Source organism: Trachinotus anak, unplaced genomic scaffold (genome assembly GCF_046630095.1).
Source record: "Trachinotus anak isolate AG129_WGS33_773 ecotype Australia unplaced genomic scaffold, CSIRO_AGI_Tana_v1 ptg000002l, whole genome shotgun sequence".
Classification (NCBI taxonomy): Eukaryota; Metazoa; Chordata; class Actinopteri; order Carangiformes; family Carangidae; genus Trachinotus; species Trachinotus anak.
This window is the reverse complement of record NW_027273853.1, coordinates 20,144,577-20,167,339: the sequence shown is the minus strand read 5'-3', so window position 1 is coordinate 20,167,339 and position 22,763 is coordinate 20,144,577. Positions and strand designations below refer to the sequence as shown.

The window sequence follows — 22,763 nt, the reverse complement described above, 5'->3', positions numbered from 1 at the left end:
CGACTTTCTGAACTACTTGTCACTGCTCTAACATCTTAGCTATGCAGTAACAACATGTATGAAGCCACCAACCCAAAACACACACTCACAAAAACACACCCAGAGGGACTACTCCCAAGCTCCACCCCTTCAAAACCTAGCGATGAACCTCTCACAACGGATGAACCAGTCCAACCTGACCAGGCACCCGGGGACCAATCACACACAGGCAGGGCTATCACTTCCTGAATGAGCAAAACAACTTGTGTCACACAAGCCAGTCGGTGTGTTTCATAATGATAAGTGCTGGTGCCGGTGCAGGACACCTTGTTTTTACTGGCTTCTGCCCATCTCACATCAGACTTCTTCATAACCCCCACATGTGGCTGGCTTTCTGCTCCTGCCCCCCCCCCCCCACGCTAGTAGTACTCTCCACTATCACATACAAGCTGGGGATAGTGCACATGCCTCCCCAGGTGACAAGAGTGTGTGATATTTCAGTGGGGTGTGTGAAGCTGCTGCTCCGAGGCCATTAGGGCCATATATCAGACTAATTTCAACTACAGACGCCTTTTTCTCCCTCTAAAATGCCTCCACATGCACTCCCGACTCCATACTGCAGGTGACTCATCCATATGCATGTATAATAAATTGTTTTAATCCTTTAATCTGTCTTCATCTTCATCTTTTTTAAAATGCTCTTCTCCCTTTGTAGCTTCTCTTATTCCGTCTGTCTTCTCTTTGACAAAGCGTGGAGGCCCACAAAACTATATATTAAAGCAGCTTTTAAGAGATTATGGCACACACACACAAACATGTGCTCACGTACAAATTTAGCAAGGCATATGTGTCCTTAATCCAACTGACAGTGTGTCATAAACATGGCTGTTGAGTCCTTCTGGCCACAGAAGCTGAGGTAATAAATATGGCGAGCCAACTCAGCCCCCTGTGTCTGATTCAGCGTGAAAATCATAGCTTTAGCCGATTATATTTACAGTGTCCTCACAGTCACAAATAGCAGCCAAAACCAGGCAGGAAATGGCTATTCTGACCATCAGTTTAACACCCACACACTGAGTGGCCGTGTTTGTGAAGTACACATTTGAACTGGCTTGCCTAAAAGGTAAACACTTACAAAAGGAGAATAAGAGTTGTTGGTTTTACAATTATACACATAATGGCAAACTTTGTTTAGTAAAGTACACGAAACAAGATACATTTGCTTTAAGAATTTGCCAGTTTGGTTTTATTCTTGTGGTCTGGGATGTTACTAAACTCCCACTTCAGTTGTAGCTGAGAGCGCTTTTAACAGATGGAATAGATGAGCTGTGGGAAGTCAGTTAGTAAATAATTATTCATCATAGTATGCATCATAGTAGCTTTACTGTGAAAAAAACTAGACATGCTATTAAAATGTTGGGATCTGAATGAGGTCCATGTTACTGAGATGGATGCCAGTGTAACGCTTATGAGTGCAGAACTCACTCACTGTCTCTGTCTCACACAAGTTTAATGAGGTAAAAACCACAGGCGAGGCCTGCACCACTCTGGAGCAGCGAGGGAAAAGGAACAGGTCCTCATAGCTAAAGGTCAACTTTTGGCCTTTTTCTGGGCCAGCTTCTCTAAAAAGTGATGGAGGGGTGGGAGCATGCTTGTGTGTGATAGCAGCTGCTGGGCTCTGTCAGGGGGAGCCCAGGAGACGGGCGCCTCGCTGGACAGCACTGATCCCAGATGTAAGAGGAGGACAGGTTAAAGGAGACGAGGGCTCAGATCTACGACCCCCAACAACACTGTCACCACCACCTCCGAAATCCCTCTTAAACCAGTGACCCCCCCCCCCCTCCCAAAACTAACCGCCAAAAGCCCACCTCACACAAGCACCCCCTGACCTCTGGCGGTGCCCCTGAGGCCAATGGGCCTCCAGAAGATGGTATTCTTCTCTCCACCTCGGCTTCACTCCCTCCCTCCCTCCTATTTCTTCTTTGCGTTTTCAGTTCTCCGTCATTCCCTGTCTCACTGCCATTCTCCCTCTCCCTCTCCCTCTCCCTCTCCCTCTCTGTCTCTCAGGCTGAGTGGAGGGGTCAGTTCAAAAGGCTGCCAGAGAGAGCTGCTGGCTGGCCACGATGTGCCCGAGGCTTTGAAGTGAGGAGTGGATATAAAAGGTGTGCACCCTTGTTTTTTATGCTGCAACACACTTGTGCTATTACTCTTCCTGAATTCTGTTTAATACATTTAATGTGAATTAAACTATATAATCCTCAAATGAGGTGCACATGAGAAACATTTCCAGCAATGAAAGTCAAAGCAAACAGTGCATGCCTCTACTATAGATCTACTAAAATAAGATGGCTAAAAAAGCACTTTAGTAGACCTCTCAGAATAAAATAACAGGAATAGCAAACTTAATATACACTTCAAAACTTTCTAAAGATCCTCATTATTACAGTTTTTCAATAAAAGGATCATGGTGCAATTAAACAACCATAATCATTGACTTATGTTGTAACTGAATGTTTCTAAATGTCCTCCGAGATGTTCACGCAGCAGTATTGCAGCTGTGAGGAAATATCTCTTAAAGTTGGGACATTCAGCGTTTTGTCATGTCAGTGCTGAAGCATTATTAGAGCAGAGGAGCCACTGGATTGTCTAATTGAATCAATGACTTTTTAACATCGCTCCCTCTCTACATTATCCCTTAAGAGCTCATAAAAGCTTATTCTTCAGCCTTCAGCAGAAATGGAGGAATCGTTTTCTCTACATATGTGAATATTAAGCAGATACAGAGACCATTTTACTGCATTTCATGATTCCAAGTGATTAAACCTCTGAGAGATTTATCTTTTCATATGAGCACACTTTGTCACTTTCACCTCCTGCTCATTTTGATGTGTAACTTCTTGGGTTTACTGAAACTGATTTTTCACAGGGAACACACGATTCCTGAGAGAATCCCCGATCTAAAGCAAATAATGAAAAAAGAAACCACTTTAGAGGGAAGAGCGACTTTCTGTAACAGCGACCGTCATATTTTATTTCTGTTTCTGGCTAGCGAGAGGATGCCATCACAACTGCTTGTGCAGTAATAGAATAATGGTAAACACACAGCCCGTAGAGAAAAATTTGAAAAGATTGAGCAAAACGATGAGAAGTGGACAAGGTCTGTATGTGACAAAGAATATAAGAGCAAATATTGCAACAAAAAAGGAGTGGGGGGAAAAGGAAAGGACTAAAGCTGCTCATTTCCATGCCTGTTGACTCTTTTGATGACCCCAGTCCTTGTCTATTGCTGCCTCTTTTCTCTGTTCTGTGCCTTTTGCCTCCTGGCTCTGGACAGAAATGGGTTTGAGCACTCGTCTGAGCTTTGAAGTTCTTGGTTATCAGCCAAGCGTAGAGCTGTACCTGCAGCCATCTGTGAAGGGGCCGCCAGCAGCCGCCCATCGCTCCACTTCCCTTCCATGACCGAGAGGGGCCGGAGCCAGGAGTGGTGATGGGGCTGGCAGCGGCACTTAGTCCATGTTGGCTGGCTGCACATGGCAGAGCCAATAGGTGTGTCTTTGCATATACCCTTAAAACCTCAACCTCAGTGGCCTAATCTTACAGTGTAATTCACTTCATTTTAATATCTGCCTGTAAACACCCCCCTCCTCTCCCTCCCACCCTGTCTTTTTCCCTCAGAAGCGGAAGAAATATGTGGAGGTTATGAAAGGCTTGATTAAAAACTGCAAACCATTTTTCACTCCGCGCTTCATGAAACACGAAGAGACAGTTAGGATCTTTTGTTTAAATAAAGTGGCTGTGAGTGTGGCAGTTGCCCTCACCATCCAGCTGTAGCACCTTACATCATCTGTTGTCTTTGCAACACATTCGAAGCTTTGTTCCAACTTTTTTTTTTTTTTTTTAAGAGCTCCATGTGTGCATGTGCAATGTGACGCATCACCAGCTCTCTTCCAGAGAGTGCGATGTCAAACAGACTGGTATGGCAGGGGCATTATCACAAACAATAGGATTAAGACCTGGGACAATGTGCACCAAAAACAAGCCAGTGGTTTGGTTTTGGGGGGGGGGGGGGGGTTAGTGATGGGATGAGGCAATAAGACGAGCCAGGGGGGACTGAGAGAGACGGGAAGCGATGGGGGAGCTTGAGAGGGCTTGGGTGGGGGTCATGATTATGGAGAACAAAAAAGCTACAGTAGCCAGACCTCTTCTCAAACCAGCCTCCAATTACACACACAGACAGACACACACACACACACACACGGGGGCTTCCAATCTGGCCATCAGGCTGTTGCTGAAGTGTCACATGGGCACCATGTGTGCTGGCCAATGGCCTCTCGGCTTATCAACAAACAGAGCAGGATGGAAGGACAGATAAGAGATAGATGTGGGGGTGGGGCAGGGAAGCGCGGGAAGGGTGGGGGTGGGAATTGACGGGGGTCACTGGTGGATGATGAGAGATTGCGAAGTGAGCATGCAATATATGGCATGCGAGCAAAATGCAGATCATGCTCACGCTGCACTGTGCAACATTATTCACATATTAAAAAAATAAAATAAAATAAAAGATTTACACCCTCAGCATATAAAGTGCTCTTTATGCTCAAGGAATCCCTGTGTAATTATTGCTTAACAGGCCCAAGTTAACAAAAGGCCTTATTCACTGTGTGCTGTATTGAGAAGCAGTAAAATGTGAACCTTTGTGTGAACCGTGGCTCTCATAGCGGATCAAAGCACTGGATGTGTCATAAGGTGCAGAGATTCTCAGGATCGCACTTTTTAACAGATGCTACTCTCATCCTCGCTGTAGAGAGGCTACATTACTTTTAGCAAGAGGAGGTTATTTAAATCTAAGAGGGACACTTATCTATTTTTTTTCTCATGCTGATTGTCAAACACAAGCAGGTGAACTTTTTTTTTTTTAGTTTTTTTTCGTTAATAAGCCACCCCTCTGAGAGCCAAAAAATAGTTTTTGCTACAAATAAATGACACATTCAGTATTCAAGCCATTGAAATACTATGGATTGAGTGTGTTCATGGTGGATGATTCCAGCAATCAAGGGTGTGACATGTTCTGTGCCATCACATAAGAACATGTTTCAACTTTTATGCAGATACCTTATTTTTGCATACAACACTAAATACCATAAACTCCAGCTAAAGCCTTCCTAACAGAGCCTGGAGTCATTACACTGCTAGTCAGAGCCAGAGGCAGCTGTTCAACACAAGCTGACACCATACACAGTGTGAAACAACAGTGCAGGGGGAAAAAAGGGGCCTTCACACATGCATGACAACCAACACGGAAATGCCTTGTGTAAGCAGTCGACAGGGCTGAGGCTCCATCCCAGCCTGCCTCCCTTTTCCTCTTCGATAAAAACCAACTAATGTCAGCAACTGATGTGGTCTCCCGCTTCAAGGACCTCAGAGCCGGGCTTTCAGAGCTGTTTCCGAGAAAGGTCTGAAACATATGGCAGAAGCACTAAAACAGGAGGCTTACTGACTGAAGAGAAAATGAGAACTGCAAAGTCCCCCTTGCATCTCAATTGAATTTCCTCCATGCAAAAAAAAAAAAAAAAAAAAAAAAAAAAAAGGCCAGAAGAATGATGTGCTGGAGTACTGGAGGCAGTTTTACTCCAGAGAAATTTGCTCAAAAGACTATATGAAAAGTTGAGCCTGTTGAAATAGCCAAAAGTAGTCAGCTCGTATTCAACACAGGGCCTCCTGTGTCAGACTGGCCCCTACTAACCTGTCATTTCTGTTCAGGCTGACCCCCCCCCCCCATCTGTTTCCAAAACCCTCAGATCACACCTGTGAACTATTTCAGCACATCAGAGAGCTCACATATTCCCCTGCCTTCAATGGAGAGCTACACACACACACACACCTCATCTCACACAAAACTCACATTCTATCTCCCTCCAAAGCCTCAGCTTCTTCCACTAAATGCTCCAACAAATCAATAGCACAAAGAACCCCCCCCCCCCCAACACTGGATTTCATATCCTTTTCAGATAGGAAGCTTTGAATAATGCAATAGCGATACTTGTAAAAACAGCTTATCCATTTTCATAACCTTTTCTGAGTAAACTGCCTTCCTAACAAGTCATAAGGCGATGCATCAGGTCAACAAACAGATCAACCCTGACACTGAGTGAAAGTGAATAACAAGAAATAAACATTCACAATGGCACCTGCTTGGATTTGTGGAGTGGCGGCTGTTCTCTCCTGCGAGCTATTTCACTATCACCTCATCTCCAACCAACTGTTTAGCTACCCTCCCTCCCCAGGCCTTTCTCCTTCACTGCTGTGGACAGTGAAGAGCTAAACACACGACCCTGCTTGTCAAAACAGCCAGGAAGAGAGACCCTCCTCAATTCCCCTGTCTCTGCCACGGGGTGCGGCCCTGCCATGGCCCCCAAAGGCCCCCAGGGTTCTTCCTGCAATTCTAATCAAACTTTAAAAAGCTGCAACCTTGGACTCTAAGCGCGGGTCGTGGCCTGTGAGGAAGATATCAATCAAGCAGCTCCAAACAAGCATGAGGGAAAGAGGGGGTTGGACAAGGAGAGTTGAGGGCAGTTTGTGAGAAAGTTTTGCTCTCTCTGTCTGTTTGTCTTTTCCTCAGCCCTCAGAGGAGTAACTTCCCCTCAACAAGGACAGGGTGCATTCAGCATACCTGGAAAACACAAGGTAATTTAAGGTCACATTAACTCATAATGGCCGTGTGGATGGATAAAACATTAATCTGCCTGTGATGCTGCAGCGCCTGTCAGCACCACCACCACCACCATCGTCATCACCGTCATCATCATCAGCTTCTGAGTCATACTCTGTCCATTTTTCCAGGCAGGCATGAATGAATGCTCTCTGGAATAGTACTAGTTGACCTGTGAGGGGGCAGATCTGCAAATGAAGTTGCCTTCCTGCCCATTTCTGCAGCTGTCTAATCCTCTCGCAAGACTCCCTTACAAATGGGAGATGGCACATGTGTACAGGCTCATACACACACACACACACACACATAGAGACATATGCACATGCATGCATGAGCACACCACAACAACACCCGTATCTACCCGGGCAAGAGGGCGGGCAGGCAGGGTTTGGCGGTGTCTGAATATTAGCTTTTCCACAGCTGGGGGCTGCTGGACTGCTCTGTTCATCAGACATCCATCAAGGTGTCAGTTTGGGTTATGAGACCAGGCTCCCAGGGTGATCAGACTGCTGCCCTGCCTGCCAGCAGGCCTGCCTGATGGCCTTCTGTCTAGGCCAAGAAGGACCAAGAGCAAACATGAAGAAAAAAAAAAAAGGCAAATAAAAAAAAAAAAGAAGGGCAGAACCAACAGGAAAATGACACAAACTGGCACAAACAAAATTAGCACAATTAGATGTGCTAAAAATCTAATTCCAAATAATAATAAATAAAAAAGTGAAACCAAAGTCTCCAGCAAATAAAGACATGTCTTCTGTAAACTGTTTTCCCCCAGCAAACTCAGCTTTTAACTCAAAGGAAGTAGTCAATCATATAGATTCAAGTTATTAGTTGCCCTGTAGCCAAGGGTGAATAATTACCATAATAGCCGGTCTAATTCTATATGAAGGGCCCCCCCGCCAAACCTATTTTCCACCGGAGACGCTGGTCATTTCCATGACTGCTCTACGTAACAGCCCTCTCCAACACTGAGGAGGACAGGCAAGGTAATTAATTCCCCCTGCCGCCTCTTTCTCTTCCCTTCTCTTCTTCTCCGTGGTGAAGGGAAAAGCCAGGGAATGTAATTTACACTAATTACCTTTTGCATAGGAGTCTCATTTCAACTTCCTTTTTCATGTTGAAACGCTGGTGTCTTGAGCTGTGCCTCTAAGCTTCAACACCCCTAATGAAGAATCAACACAATATTTCTGCAGGGACGTAACAGCACTTAGTGAAGAGTTTGTTGCCACCTCATTGTACTTTATGATACTGTATCTTCCTTAGTGGACTATTATTATTTAACCCTAATATTCCTATTAGGACCCACTCTTGCTGTTGGTGTTTCTATAATGTCACTTTAAAATGTGTTAAAGCATTACTTTTCAGCACCTCTTTCCTATTGGTAATTTAGAATAGAGAAGAGGGGGTTCCCTTTAAAACCAGCAGAGGGACTATAGAGTACACAAGAAGACATTAAACAAGAGGCTGCTCAAAAATAAATAATGGAAACATCAAGGGTCATCATTTGCTTTGTGCTTCCTTTCAGTTTGCATAAGCTTCTGATCGGCATGTCGACCTCTGTTTACTTTATAAATACTGTTATAGGTCATCTGCCCTATTTTAGGTTTGTCAAAAGAGCATCTCCACAGGCTACAGTACTTCTGACTGACACAGCTGAATTAAAAATACATATGTGACATAAGATTGCAGGAAATGATTCATGAATGCACCTGCTATATCACACCATTTAATCTACTGGTATTATTTGTGTAGTTGCATTTGGGCCATTCACAGACCTCGAGATGCACGGATTATAATGGGCCGTTTACATTGCTTTACATTTACAACCCACCTTGCAACGGCAGTGCCAAGCAAACACATTGTTTACGTGTGAATTACTCGCTTAGAATAATAATAAAAAAAAAAAAACAAACAAACAAAAAAAAAACATTGCAAATGATGTAGAGAAGCATGCGGAGTAGCATTCCCTCATTTGGATTAGTCACAGCCACAATGCTGCAGCGATAGCGAATATGCTGTATTATTTAAGCATGCCTTTCGTTTGCGGAAGGAAAATAAAACACAGGAATCAATGCACCAAGGCAGTGAAGCATCCACAGCCAGTCAGTTTTCAGACTGATGTGAAATAATTGGGGATAGAAGAATGAGAGTGAATAGAGCCGAGACCCGACCGATCGGTCTCCGACCTTCTTTCATTCCCTCTCCTTCTTCAGGCACAGCTATGATTTCCAGCAGAAACAAACGTGGGGGGGGGGACCACAACATTTCCAGGTGTCCGTGCATATGAAGCCCGCCGTGTGTTCAACACAGGCTCGTCTTTGACCTCATTGAGGAGGGTTTGCAGTCTTATCAGCGCTATTTTAACGGGCACAGCTCGGACTGGCACCACAATCTCACGGAGCATTTACTAATATTCCTGAACTGTGACCAGAAACCCACGAACGCACAAAGCTGCAGGGAATCTGACAGCCTGCCCGTGGCGGCTTGAGAGGATACAACGTTAACATGTGTTGCAGGATTTTGTGACAGAAAGAGGAAAGGGTGCAACGCATCTCTCCCCTCCGCGATCGGCCGCAATTCAATTGTACCACAATTGATACAGTGGGTTCAGTGACTGAGCCCCGCACAGGGGGAGGGGGGGTGGGGGGGAGAAAAAAACTGCACATTTTCAAAACCATCTTACCTTCGTATACAGGGGCCATCGGTGCAAGGATTCCTGTTATACATGGCAAAAAATAAATCGAGATTTCTGTTCAAAACTCAATAAAAATCTGCCATCTTGAAACACTGATGAGAGAGTCGCCGTGGTCTCCTGCATTACTGGCCCAGTTCATTAGTGAGGAAAATGCTCATAATTCATATCCAGGCGTTTTCAAACGTAGGGTCCGATGCGAGGAAAGCGGCAGAGGAGAAGCTGCGCGAGTCAAATCCCACCGCCGGCGTGTTTTCGGAGGCTCGGATGATGAGCCACGATGACAGGTTTACTTCAGCTATTGTGCGACATGTCTGTGGAGTGAGGAGTCTCTGCAAAAGTTGCAGTGGTCAGAGCGCAGCGAGTTTGGTGTAAAGTGAGAGAGTCGACTGACGATCGAGTCGATGGGGGCGAGGAGGAGATGCATCAGTGTGGAGCCAAAGCAAATACTATTAGATCTGTGGCTGGTAATAAACACCATTGCCGTCGGTATCATTGTGTATACACCATACAATAAAAAAAAAACAAAAAAAAAAAACTAAGAAGTCTGTAGGCTTGGGCAGAGAGAAAGAAAGAAAGAAAGATTAAAAACAGATCAGTTCAAATGCATCACATAATGCAAAGAGATGCATTACAGCAACATTTATACACAATAATAAAGGCAAAGAAAAGATTCAAACGGGATAGCATTAGATTAAATGGGAAAAAAAATATGAATCATTGTTTAAATTATGTGTATGTTTTGGACAGGGGCAGGTAATAGTTCTCATGTCTGTCCCCTTTTTTAAATTAAGGAATAGATGCAGTTTGTAACAAGTTGTGGTTTAAATATGCTTTAATGTTTTGTGTGGAATTTGGAAAGTGTAAGATCATTGAAAAAAAAAATCTGATTTAATAGAAAGTAACATCCGCTAATGTAGGCCTATTAACAAAACTTGTAATTTATGGTTCTATAGCATCATCAACAGCAACACGTTATAAAAATAAAAAATAAAAAAAAACAATCTAACAGGCTATTTTGTGACAGCTGGACACAAACAGTCCAAGCATCAATGGACAAGAGATCTAATAAAAATGTGCTAATTAATGCTACCTGGTGTAATTAGTCGGACACGATGTGACTTGAGGCTCTGCCACGCTGCCGTTAAACAGCTGTTGACATTATTCGCCGCCGTGCAAAGTGCATCTGGGTTGGATGAGTCTGCGTGTGATTGCTCACGCCTGAGGGAGGCTGAAGCGCTCCTACTGTAGGCTACACTATGACGACATGAGATTTGCACAGAATGAACTGGAGCGGAATCGGATTACATAGGCTCACACAAATGTGAGTAATCTGTCATATACCAGCGACCCTTAAACGCACTCACAGCAATATGTGCGCACCAACCTCTAAATTAAACATGTCGATGTAGACATGTGGGCGTTTGTTAGAGCAGAGCGATTTCAGCCACTCCAGCCTGCCAAAGTGCACTAATCTGAAAATAAATTTGAAAGCAGCACCCTACAGATCTTTGGCTATATAAATGTTTTGTTCTCATTCCTGTAGAAAAAAAATAAAACATAAAGTGGTAGCCCACAGTGTAAAACACCGATATTTCTTCTAAAAGTTCACATTATCTGTTTGAAAAAAGATAATCAGAGAGGATCTATCTTTAGCAGATACTGTGCATATTCTAAGCCATACAGCTTTTGCAGAGTTATGCAATTACACAGTCAGTTCAAGTATGTCACAGGGCCTGCAGCCTGCACACGCATCATATAGCTCTGACCACTGCATGCCTGTGATTTGATGATGTAACTGCGGGGCATTCACAAAACTAGGTCTTAGGGGCCCACCGGGTGTATAGATTTATATTTGTTTAGCATTAAAACACCAAGTAGCCTGATGCTATCCTCCCATCAGCAGCGCATTGTTTATTTATGCTACTTCCTTAACAAAAACCACTAGCATGTTCCCGAAGGGACTTACTGTGGGCCTATACTGTGCTGAGCCATTCAATATACTGAGAGTATAGGGCGGAAGACATCATAACAATATGTAGGACCCTATTCAGTGTTGAGATTATACTGAGTATACATCACAATAAGTATCCTTATCAAAAGTCCTTAGTTATTCATTAACTTTATATGATATTCCTGTAAATCTGCTATTGGGATGTCGTAGTTTTTTCCATGAGAGTTCATAAGAGGGTCATTATGTGAGGGAAAAGATACAGCTGTCCTTCATTCACCACATCCTGATCATGAAAACTCTCATATCAACAACATTTTTGTAGTTGCATTGAGGCTGAAGCAGAAACAGACCAACAGGTTGTGCAGAGCTGTAATGGGGCTTACGCAATAAGGAAAAATACTAAATGCTGATAATGTTTTTCTTAATTGCTGACTTTACTGTCGCATAAGGAAATGTGTGTGGTATAGCGGCAGTTAAACTCTATAGCCTCCACCCTCACCCCTCAACAGCAAGTTGGAAAGTAAATATGACCAAATAAATGCTGTAGTCTTGTGCTTCCCCCAGGCCTCTCAGTCCAGTTACAACATCCTTCCTCTCTCCCTCTATGTTTCCTAACAATCCAGTTATCCCGATGATGAGCACTTTTTTTTTTTTTACCCGTTATTAAAATTAATGATATTCTGTTTGCCAGGTATAAAGATTCTAGATGTGGCGACACAGCTTTACGCAATTTGTTAAGTTTGCTTGAATCACTTCTTTGGAGATTAAAAAACATGTTTATTACAGTTTTCACTGCATTGCAAAACTGTGTTCAACTATGAAAGTGCACACTAGGCCAAAGTGGAACCAGGATGTAGCTCTGCAAAAGGCATTTCCCAACAGTTTGGGAAATAATTTAAAAGCTCAATTTCACCTTTCACTTCCCATCAAATTATGTGAAACTGGGGACTTCTACAAAATCAATCTGACTGTTCATGTTGCTTTCCAAAAATGAACTACTAGTATCTGGGCTGTAACATGTTACAGTTACTGAAAGAAACAATGACTGAGATTACAAGACACAAGTTCAAAAAAAAAAAAAACTGAAACTGAGCATTCCCTTGCAGTGTGTGAAAATTTCATTATTCTGTTTTATTTTATTTTATTTATTTATTTATTTTTTTGGTAAATCACCCTGGGTCACCTGGGCCCACAGGGTGCCCACAGACTTATATTTGTTTAGCATTAAAACACCAAATAGCCCAGGTCACCTGCAACAACAGCCTCCTGGTTAAGATTTGTTTTCAGTCTGTTATATGATACCATTTCTGGCTGAGTAAAGACTATAAACTGTTATTTAGTACGAAACAACATACACAGCAGATTGAATGAAAACCTCTGTAATTATGGAGACCTACGATGTGTATTTACTCACTAGTGTGTTTTACTGAGTGTTGATGCACCTGTTTTTGTTGAGGCAGGACGGAGCACAGCCTGCAGAGTTTGCAGACACACATGCACACACACACACACACACAGACACACACACACACACACACACACACACACACATGCGCGCGCTTTACCACATGGCCATATGGATTTAAACACAAGTTAAGTTCAAACACAATATGAAAATGAATTACATGCATAATACATGAATAGTGCCAAATGAGAAAGAAATGAAATGGTATATACAGTGCATAGCTATTTCAGCCCAATTATTATACAGCAATTTCCTATACTTGCACTTCATATCCTTCAGGCTACCACTCTTTCATTATCTTCTATTGCTTTGTCCTTGTTCAGGTGTTTCTTATATTCATAACTGAGTTACGTAGGAGGACCTATATAAATACATCATCTCATCTTTTATTGTGTTCATTTAGGCTGCACGTGCAGTCCTTTGAAAGTGACTTAAGGGAAGCCAAGGAGTCCAAACCTTTCTCCTCTCTTTTCCCTCTGCCTCTCCTGCGTTAGTGGAAAACATGCTCAGTTGTCACTCACCTCTAACCTCTTGTATAGTACTGAAATAGCCTGTGTACTGATTCAGGGCCGTAACCGCTGTACTCCACTGTTTAGTCCCACAGGTCCAATTATTACTTCACACATATTAGAATCAGGGTCCTTTCTAGGTTCACTGACACGGATGACATCATCACTGACTTTTAAATGGACATTTCCATGGGAAAGTCACTTTTACCCAGCCCGGGTTTGAGGAAAAAAACATGCCTGAATGAGAGCGTAGTGAATTCCGGTTTGGTACAGTGTCACAAAATGAAACCTTAAACCAGAACTTTTTATTGATGACTGTGTGGGATGTAGTGCTCATGAACATATTTCAGCTTTAGCATAAAAAGCTTTGATTACTTTATGGGTTTCCTCTCAGTGACAATTGAGCTTTATAATTAACTCAGTAAGAGGTAACCACCTATTTGTCCTATAAACACCCAACGAACCCTCATACTTCACTTTAAAAGGAGGAAATATAAAGCAAAGACTACAAAAACATGTCTATGTAAGTTGTCCTAGACAGAATCAGTGTTTTCTTTTGTGCAAAATCAAAAAAATAAAATAAAAAATTGTGGTTATTATATAAGTGTGATGTTTTTCCTGTCTGTGAGAACTGGTGGTTTACCAGGCATCTCAGCAGAATAAACAGAATTAAAAATTTGTTTTGACAATGATTTTGGCATTGACTATCTTTTTGATTGAGCTACAGCATTTCTTTAACAACAAGTAAGCCACATAAATTACAACCCAAAGCTGTAAATGATTATCCCATATGCTTCACGTGCACCAATGCATGCAGTTCTGTTCTCAACAACCAAGCAATTTGCCATGCCTTATAAAATCTAGAGCAGACTCAATAGCTTCTCTTTCTCTTTTTTTCAAATTTGTTTTTTTTGAGTGTTCAGCAATATGATTCTCAAAATGTTCTTTTTGTGTTGCAACGTCCTGTCTTGTGTCTTTGTGTGCCTTTTTGTGTGCTGCTTGTTCTTGCTGCTGCTCAGCCTGTGATGGTCTTTGGATGTTCCTGAGAGGTTTATCATTGACACGATGTTACTGGGGATGGGACTGTCATGGCTTCCTGGGTCACAGTGGCAGAGAAGGGTGAGAACTCTACCAGGCTTCAAACAAAGCTGCAGGAACAAATAATTGACACGTTGCCTTGGAAACCATCCAACTAATCTGCATGAGACAAATCAACCTCTGAGCACAGTCCAAAGAGATGTAGTATGAGGTTGCTCTCTAGATATGGTATGACTAACAATCTTCAAATATAATAGCTGATTCATCACATAATCATTACTGAGTCATACTTGAAAAATGCTGACACATCCAGCATAAACAGTCTTTGTGATTTTTTTCTGTCATGTGAGCTTTTTCCTTTACAACCTGCTTTTTAAAAAAAAAAATCTAGACTCCATCTGTCTGCAGTTACATGTGTCACTGACATGTATGCAACATTTTTTTCACTGTTTCCAGGAGACTCGCTTGATCAAGTGTGTGTGACTCAAGGTTGTTTCTTTTATCATGGTAAAAGTTTTCCAAATGTCTTCCATGTGGAGGCCAATTGGTTGTCCATCCCAATCAAACTCTTCTTCTTCTTTCTGGCTCTTTCTGCTGGTGAGTGAGTATGTTCACCCTTGAGCTTGACTAACAAAACCTGCCGAGACCAGCTAAAGGTGGCTGCTGCTCTTTTGTTGGTCCAAGCTGTTTTTTCTAAACAGATGACCACTGATGACCTGACATTGTCTAAGTTTGTAGATGAGATCAGTGATCTTGGTAGACTGGATAACATTCATCCTATTCTGGTCATTACATAAACCAGGATGGTCAGAGCAGGACCAGTATACTGTATCCTGCTCTGTAAGCCCGGGGCAGCTTCCTTATGATGAAGATGATCATTTGGTAAATGTTTTGTGTCAAGATGTTTTAACAAAAGAAAATGTATAAGTGATTTTAACTGACATAATACAGCATGAAAAAACAGTATTTCCTATGTTTTACCATGCAGTACAAATTGTTCCTATAAACACATTGTGCAACAATAAAACTTCCTACACATACAGATCTGGAGTTAAAGAGTCATGTTTTTCAGCTGAGTCCACATTGCACAACATGATTCATGTCATCGACATGAGTGGAAGTCCCACTTAATGAGATAACCCAAACATCACCGTGGAAATCAACAGTCACTCTCTGTCTTAGTAACACTAAGACTCAAGTGTTAAGTGTTAACATACATGTTACAAAAGCCAAAGCATATGCAGCATATATTAGACTACTGAGTGGCAAGAGGGTTGATTTTCACTGATTGTGAAGTGGTCTGATAAACTGAAAGGACCTGGTGTCTTTAAATTAAAGGGGCATTTCACTGACTTTACACTAATCTTTACTCATCACGGAGGAGTACCACTCGGTCTGTGAGTTGTATTATGTTTTCTGCGGCTGTGGAGGAAGCTTTTTTTTAAAGTCTGAGGAAATAACCTTGATGATATTATTAGGGTTACTGGCTAGAGTCAGACATGAGTCAGAGTTGGACATCAAAAATTATAATTCTCAGAAAGCCTTCATTATGAACTGGGGCTGTGGAGTTTGAAATATGAGGGCATTTATTAGGCAAGAAAGGTCTAATGAAAAATACTATTGAGCTGCATTCTGGGAATTGTAGGACATAGGACTTTTAAATCTTCTCTCCTGCGAGGGACTAGAAGTCACATGTTGGCCCCTGCCTGTTGTCTCTTGGAAGTCGCCCCCCCCCCCACACATCCCATCACCTCACTGCCCCATCATAAACTCTGTCTGTCCTGTCAAACACAAGCCACTGAAGAGTACAGACCACACATACAGACATACAGCCATCTGTACGACTCATGAATTTCTGTCTCAGTACACAATATACAGTATATTTACTGTGCACAGTTTTCGTTTGTTTAACTTCATTTTACAATGTTCTGGCTTTGACCCCTGAAAATGAACTCAAACCTGCATGGCAGCAGGGGTTTCAAATGTCAGACAAAGACCTTTAAGGGGAATTCAGGGCTTTAAGTCTTCAGAAGTCTTTACAAAGTTAACAAGGTTTCACCACACATTAGCCAAAATTAGCATTTTCCCGCTGCCTTGCACAACTGATCACAAAACTGAAAAAAGAGAAAGAAGCAAATGCTGCCACTCCTATGCTCTTCCTTTCGCGCTGAAAACTGTAAAGTGCTACAACAAACCATATTTGCAAGTAGAGTGCCTGCTGTGTATGGTGTACCTTAAAGAGACACACCAGGTTTCAGCTCCTCTATTGTGGGATGAACCTTAACCACCAAGCTGTAGCACTTTCCTTCAGCCAGCGAGAAACTGTGTGCAGTGCTTTTGATCCAACTACTAAAAGCGGTGTTTTTACATTTCCCTTTTATGCTATTATTATGTGTACCTGTATGCAAATCCATGTTTGCACACACACAGGCCCACAGGCACACATGCGTACACAGAGAAAGAGAGAGAAAGAGAAACTGTGTCCAGAGCATGTAAATTCATGTCTGTTTGTGGAACCACAGTTGCTGTGGAAGTTATGTAAGCTGCAATCATCATAAGCGAAGAGTTACATGCTACAGAGCACTGAAGATGTACACATGAGCTTACATTGCATGAAACCACTCTGCATGAAAGCAGCTGTGCCCCCAAGATTAAAAATGACAGGGTTCAGGGAAGTCAAAGTCCAAAGACAAATAGAGAATTACGCCCACACTTTCAACTTCACTCCTCAGCAAAACAAACTAAAGGTTGTGTCCTTGAAACGCTGCCTGTCAGTGGTTTCTCAAGTGGTGTAGGTCTATACACCACCATTTTTTCCTGTCTAATATACTGAATAGCACAAGCTGTGCATGCCCTGGGAAATCAAAAAGCTCCCCTCATTTTCACAGAAAGAATGTTTCTCCTCTTCCATTTCCTTGAGATGAATGCTCTCACGGTCTTCCTGCCAAAGCCATCAAAGAGCGTTAATGATCGTTATCTGAAAATGTCTTCAACGCTCAGCTAATCCAGTTTAGCACACACATACACACACACACACACACACACACACACACACACAGACCACACACACACACACACACACACACAACATACATACACACACATACAAACACAGAGGTTGGGTCATTTTTTTAGCAACAAGGAGAAAACATTTCCTCCCCCCTGGGGGCTTGGGTTCAGCAGTCCAGAGTGTGGCAGGCAGACAGGGTTTCACACTCCTCTGTTGGACAGGGTTGAACCTCTGGTGAACTCTTGTGTGGTGACGGCAGAGCAATGACTGATTGACTGATTGACTGACCCCGCCTCTTGCACCCCCACACAGTCCCAGCAAGGTATCGCTGGTGGCCGCAGCACTAATGTCTGTATTGGAGATCATATGTTAGAGTGACACCTGCTGGAGTCTGTACAAGGATTATTGTTGCATAACCTTGGTACAACATAAAGGTTTAGTGGGATGTGACAGTCGAAGTCTGAATCATGTGTGTTGAATGCTGAGTAATGAAATAGCAAACACAGGGATTAAAATACATCATGTTTCTCTTTAACTTATCCATCTGAGATGTCTGGGATATGCAGAAAGGGAGTTGATACGTGGCCCTTTTTGTAGTACTTGCCAGAAACTAGCCAACCACTGTGTCAGGTCAGGGCAGTGTATGGTTTCACCAGCATGCCACATGTGTCTTCCCACACCAAGTCCTCATAATAAGGAAGCTGATAGCGTGATGAATGTTGTCTGAAATACAATGCCCCATGGCACAGTGACTACCACTGTAATTTCTTCTCCCCTTCTCTCCCCTTCTCTCCTCTCCTCTCCTCTCCTCTCCTCTCCTCTCCTCTCCTCTCCTCTCCTGATCTCTCCTATAAAATGCTCTAATGGTAGCTAATCACTTAAGCTCTCCAGTACACTGTGTAACTAAAGCAGGGTCCATTCAGGGTCCCAAGGTTGCAAGTGGAACTGATGACATATTCTCAGATGATCTCACAACAAGTGAGCTTTAAACTGTTCGGCTAATCCAAATGGCTCCTCTCGCCCATGGACAGAGTGACTCATGGGTCAGAAAGACAAAGATGATGCTGATCTGTTTTTATGTAAGGGAATGAGTTACATTAATTATCATCACACAGTTATTGAAAAGTGGCAGTGACATTCAATGCAGTCATGAAGTTGCGTTTTGGCGTAACAAACCATCAGCGTGTCCAGCGTTTAAATGGGATTTTCTTTAAATCCACTTTAAACTATAGGACAAAGTGTCTCCATCTATGATTAAGATAAAGATACAAAACATGTCTTCACAGTAGCAATGTGCAAGAGGTCCATTTCTGTTTTTTCCAGAAGACAGATAGGATGCTTATCCCGCCGGGAACAAGCAGCTGGATGCCTCTGCAGTCTAACTGCTGAGTCCTTGGTGGTGATAAAACGCTCAATGTCCTGTCCAGATTGTTCAGGAATGTTGGAGAGGAGCTCAGTGATCCATATGTTCTTTTCCACATGGCGCGGCTATCTGGACTCTTCAGATCACATCCAAACCAATGTGTTTCATTAGAGCTGGCTGTACACGCTGCCTGTGGGGGATTAAGTCTATAAATCACGGCTGAGTTACTTATTGAAATCAGCAGTGGGCTTGTGCAGAGATATTTCCCCGCAAATCTGAATCGACTGATTGCTGACGTGAGTAGTTGCAGGATTTTGTTGTCCAGGAGCCTGCAGGAGTGTTTCATTGATGTGGACAGTGGTTTGTTAGAGAATGTCTGACTGTCTCTGTCATCTGCAAAATGGACGTGAAGGGCCATGACCGTGCATCTTCACAGACATGCAAAGCAGATCAACAACTCATAGTCTAATGCAGGCAGCATTTCCTCACCAGTGGCAATAGGGAAGTGTCACTCACCCATACTTACATCCACATCATACTGATCTCCATATATATAAGATTTAACTTTGTGAAATGTTTACCAAGCAAGTAAAGTAAGAATAATATGAATGGACTTTGTATCTTTACTATTGATAGCTGATCATTAAAAGCTGTTAAGCTAACTACAGCACACATGATTGTTAATCAGTCATGTCATATAACACTGCTCAAAGACAAGTTATGTATAAAATTGGGCCACTTTGCAACAGTTAGTATTGTTCAGAATTGGCTTGGTGACAGACACAGTGTTAATGTCATTAGAGTTCCTAACTTTGCAATTTTTCTTGCAGTGTTAACGCTGGAACAGCTGAGAGTGACGTGTGGGTCTGCACAGACCAATTAGCTAAAACAGGACAACGCAAGACATGATCTCATGATGGGATCACACAAGCTGCTACGCCCAGGTATCATTACTACATTATTACATTAGTACTCAGTGGTTATTACTATACTATTACATGGGTACTCAGTACTCGTGGGTCTGACCACACCCATCTTCAGACCAACATTTCGATCTCAACTACACACCTGTAAAGGTTCATGACTGTATCTTGCACAGTTGTGAAAAATCTGTCCGAAGACACATCTGCCAAAGTGCTCAAAACTGCCTCTGTGGTAGTTCCTGTTACAGTAGGTGTCTCAAAGACCACATTTTGCCCTGATGACAAACACCCACAGACAGACTCACAAGGTAAAAAAAACATGACATCACCAATGGCAAACAACCTTCACCGTAGTTTGTGTATTGGCACTTGAAGTTGCAAAGCAGTAATTGTAGGATACAAGGATGCAAACATTCTGTTTTCTTCATACAATCATTGGGCTGATAATCAAGGAAAAATAGGGAAACCTTGAGTATTTCCTCTAATTATTCCCTTTACTTTGCATTTGGTGTATTTTTTTGGTGTCATCTGGCTCAATTAGGAGGAGACAGGGGAAAAAAATGATAGAAAAGGCGCACATGTTATGCATTTAAATCTCCTCGTGTAGTAGGATCTATTTTTATCTTGTTTTAAGACACATTTTAACATGTAATTAAACGCGATAATCATGTAAACCTTGTATAGGAAAAAAATTGCTTTGAACCAGGTCTAACCACCTCATGTCTAAAATAATACCTCCACCCCTGTGCACATGTGTTTGTGTTCATCTGTGCATCTGTTTGTGCAGTAAGTGTGCTAAAGTGGAGGAGCTGCTAGCTTCTGCAGCCACTCTAACAATCAGGATTTCTCCTTGTTCACAAAGGCTGAAGCCCTGACAGGGGAGTCAGCAGCTTCTGCTAAGGTGTCAAAAGACTGTGCATCATGAAGCAACCCACTGCTTCCATCCTTTACACACACACACACACACACACACACACACAGGCAAAAAAAACAAAACAACAAAAACACGTGTGGATGACTGTGACAGTGGACAGTAGACATATCTGCTGACTCCGCAGCTCCATTGCCCTCCCTCTCTCTACGTGCAGTTTGACTTGTGTTGTCATTGGCTGACCTGGCAGGTGCTTATTGTTTAATTGGGGCTCAGTGAACGACTCACATGTATCACATTTCCTTCGCAATGTGTTATTTCTTTGATGAGTAAATTACACAATTTAAAATGGTCAGTAAATGACACTAGATTTTCATTATTAGCATTAAAAACATTAAATGTGTTATGGCCATGGATTCTTACTTTTTATCAACAGGCACACCTTCAATGGTAGAAGCGAACCTGAAAAGAACGATCTGACCTGACAGAGAACAGCCTATTATCAGCTCACTCTATTTCTGTCTTTCTCCATCCCTCTTTCTAAATATTTCTCTTTTCTAACAACATCCAGCCATCAAAAGATCAGACACTCCTAGCAACAGGAAGAGGGTCTGCCCCCCCTCAGAGAGCTCCTGTTAATCTCCAGCCTCGTCTCTGCCTTTACGACCACTCTGACGTCAAAGGCCAGGCCTCTGTTATTGTTTCTTGAGGACTGAAGTGCCTCAGATGTGGGATTCACACCAGCGTCGTGCTTCCTGTTGAAGTCTAGAATAGCTGTCCTCTCTCTCAGACTGGCAGCGATCATTGAAGTCACCTACAGCACTGTGTGTGCTGAGAGGGCAGGCTTCGTGACAAGAAACCAAGCCACCCTGGGGGGGGGGGGGGGGGGGGGGGCTGGCTGTAAATATCACTGTTGTTGTTGTTGTTGAGGTGGTTGATACTCTTTGTGGGTAAGGGATGTGCAGCACTGTGTATGTGTGTGCCTGTGGACAAGAGAATGAGAGGTGGCACAGGTAGGGGGGATCCATGTGATTCATGTGGATCACGTGGATCTTTTGTATTGCACCAGGAAGGTAGAAATGTAGCTATGGCATGTCTTTCTATTTTCTCACACATTCGCCTCCTTGGTGCATGTACCTAACATATGACTTAATAAATCACACGCATCACATTTTTCTCTTATTTCTTCAATTGTACTTTTCCATTGTCTCTGTCTCTGCCCGCCCCTCCCTGTCCACTCTGCTTTGTCATCTGTCTTCTCTCTTTTAGAGGAAAATCATTCCCTCTTTTCTCCTGCCTCAGTGGTTCATTTCTGTCTTGTGTTGTTTGTGGAGGCTCAATGGAGCGTCACTTACTGGCCCCTCGACAGATTCCAGACTACACACTGCAGCTGTGGCTATAGAATAGACGTTGGAGCTGGCACTGCGTTGCTCCAAATTACTCACTCTGCTTTCAGTGTTTAAATAATGGTCTTAGCACGGAGTTAATGGCAATAGTGGGAGGCCAAGTGATGAACACACTGTTTTCGGTGCAAAGTGTTCCAGCTAGTGCAAGCTCAGGAAGGCCTGGGTCCCCGGGTTAATAGGGACCAGGGAGTGATATGTTGTCTTAATGGAAATGAAGGCTGCTTGAGGGAGGACATTACTGTGATTCCACCATGTGTGATGTTTTGAAGGAGTGAATGTGGCCATTATTTTCTCTTGTTGCATCTTTGGGGGATGGGAATTAGAGTGAATGGGTTACAGTCAGCCTTTGTTTACAGCGTTAGCTTACATGCAAAAAGACAAAAAGCAGCGCATTGATCAGTGTACGCATATGCTTCTTTCTTTCTTTCTTTCTTTCTTTCTTTCTTTCTTTCTTTCTTTCTTTCTTTCTTTATGCTTCTCATTATGATTGTCCATATCTGAGACACAGAAAGAGTAAAAGTACAGACATTCCTGTTGCCATACGACCTTTTTTCATTTTTTCATCTTCCAGGCCAGTGTTGCCCTAAGAGATTGTTTCATTAGGGGAATATTCATGGGTGGGGAGTGCAGGCTCAGTTATTGATGCAGCTCATTGGCTTTTTGTGAGGCACAATGGGTTCTCTTGATTGATTGTGCTAGACGGCCGATGATGTGACACAGAGGAATGCCAGACATGTAGAACTATGAGGTATAGTCTGAGATAAACCCCCTCTGAGTGCACATGCTGACATATAAGCATACTGTAAGAACATGTCTCTGTAATGAAGACAGCTCTGTGACAGTAATG

The 22,763-nt window shown here is 42.8% G+C and overlaps 1 protein-coding gene across 2 annotated transcripts in view; it reads right to left on the bottom strand.

Moving 5' to 3' along the window:
- hipk2 (homeodomain interacting protein kinase 2) overlaps nucleotides 1-9,725 on the bottom strand; it is a 68,368-nt gene extending 58,643 nt beyond the window's left edge. The window contains exon 1 of one of the 2 annotated variants that reach the window (XM_071504841.1): nucleotides 9,369-9,725. In XM_071504841.1, coding sequence (XP_071360942.1) covers nucleotides 9,369-9,387 — 19 coding nt within the window. In that variant the 5' untranslated portion in view covers nucleotides 9,388-9,725. The remainder of the gene's footprint in view (nucleotides 1-9,368) is intronic. The other variant, XM_071504849.1, reaches the window with a different exon arrangement.
- Nucleotides 9,726-22,763: the final 13,038 nt, after the last annotated feature.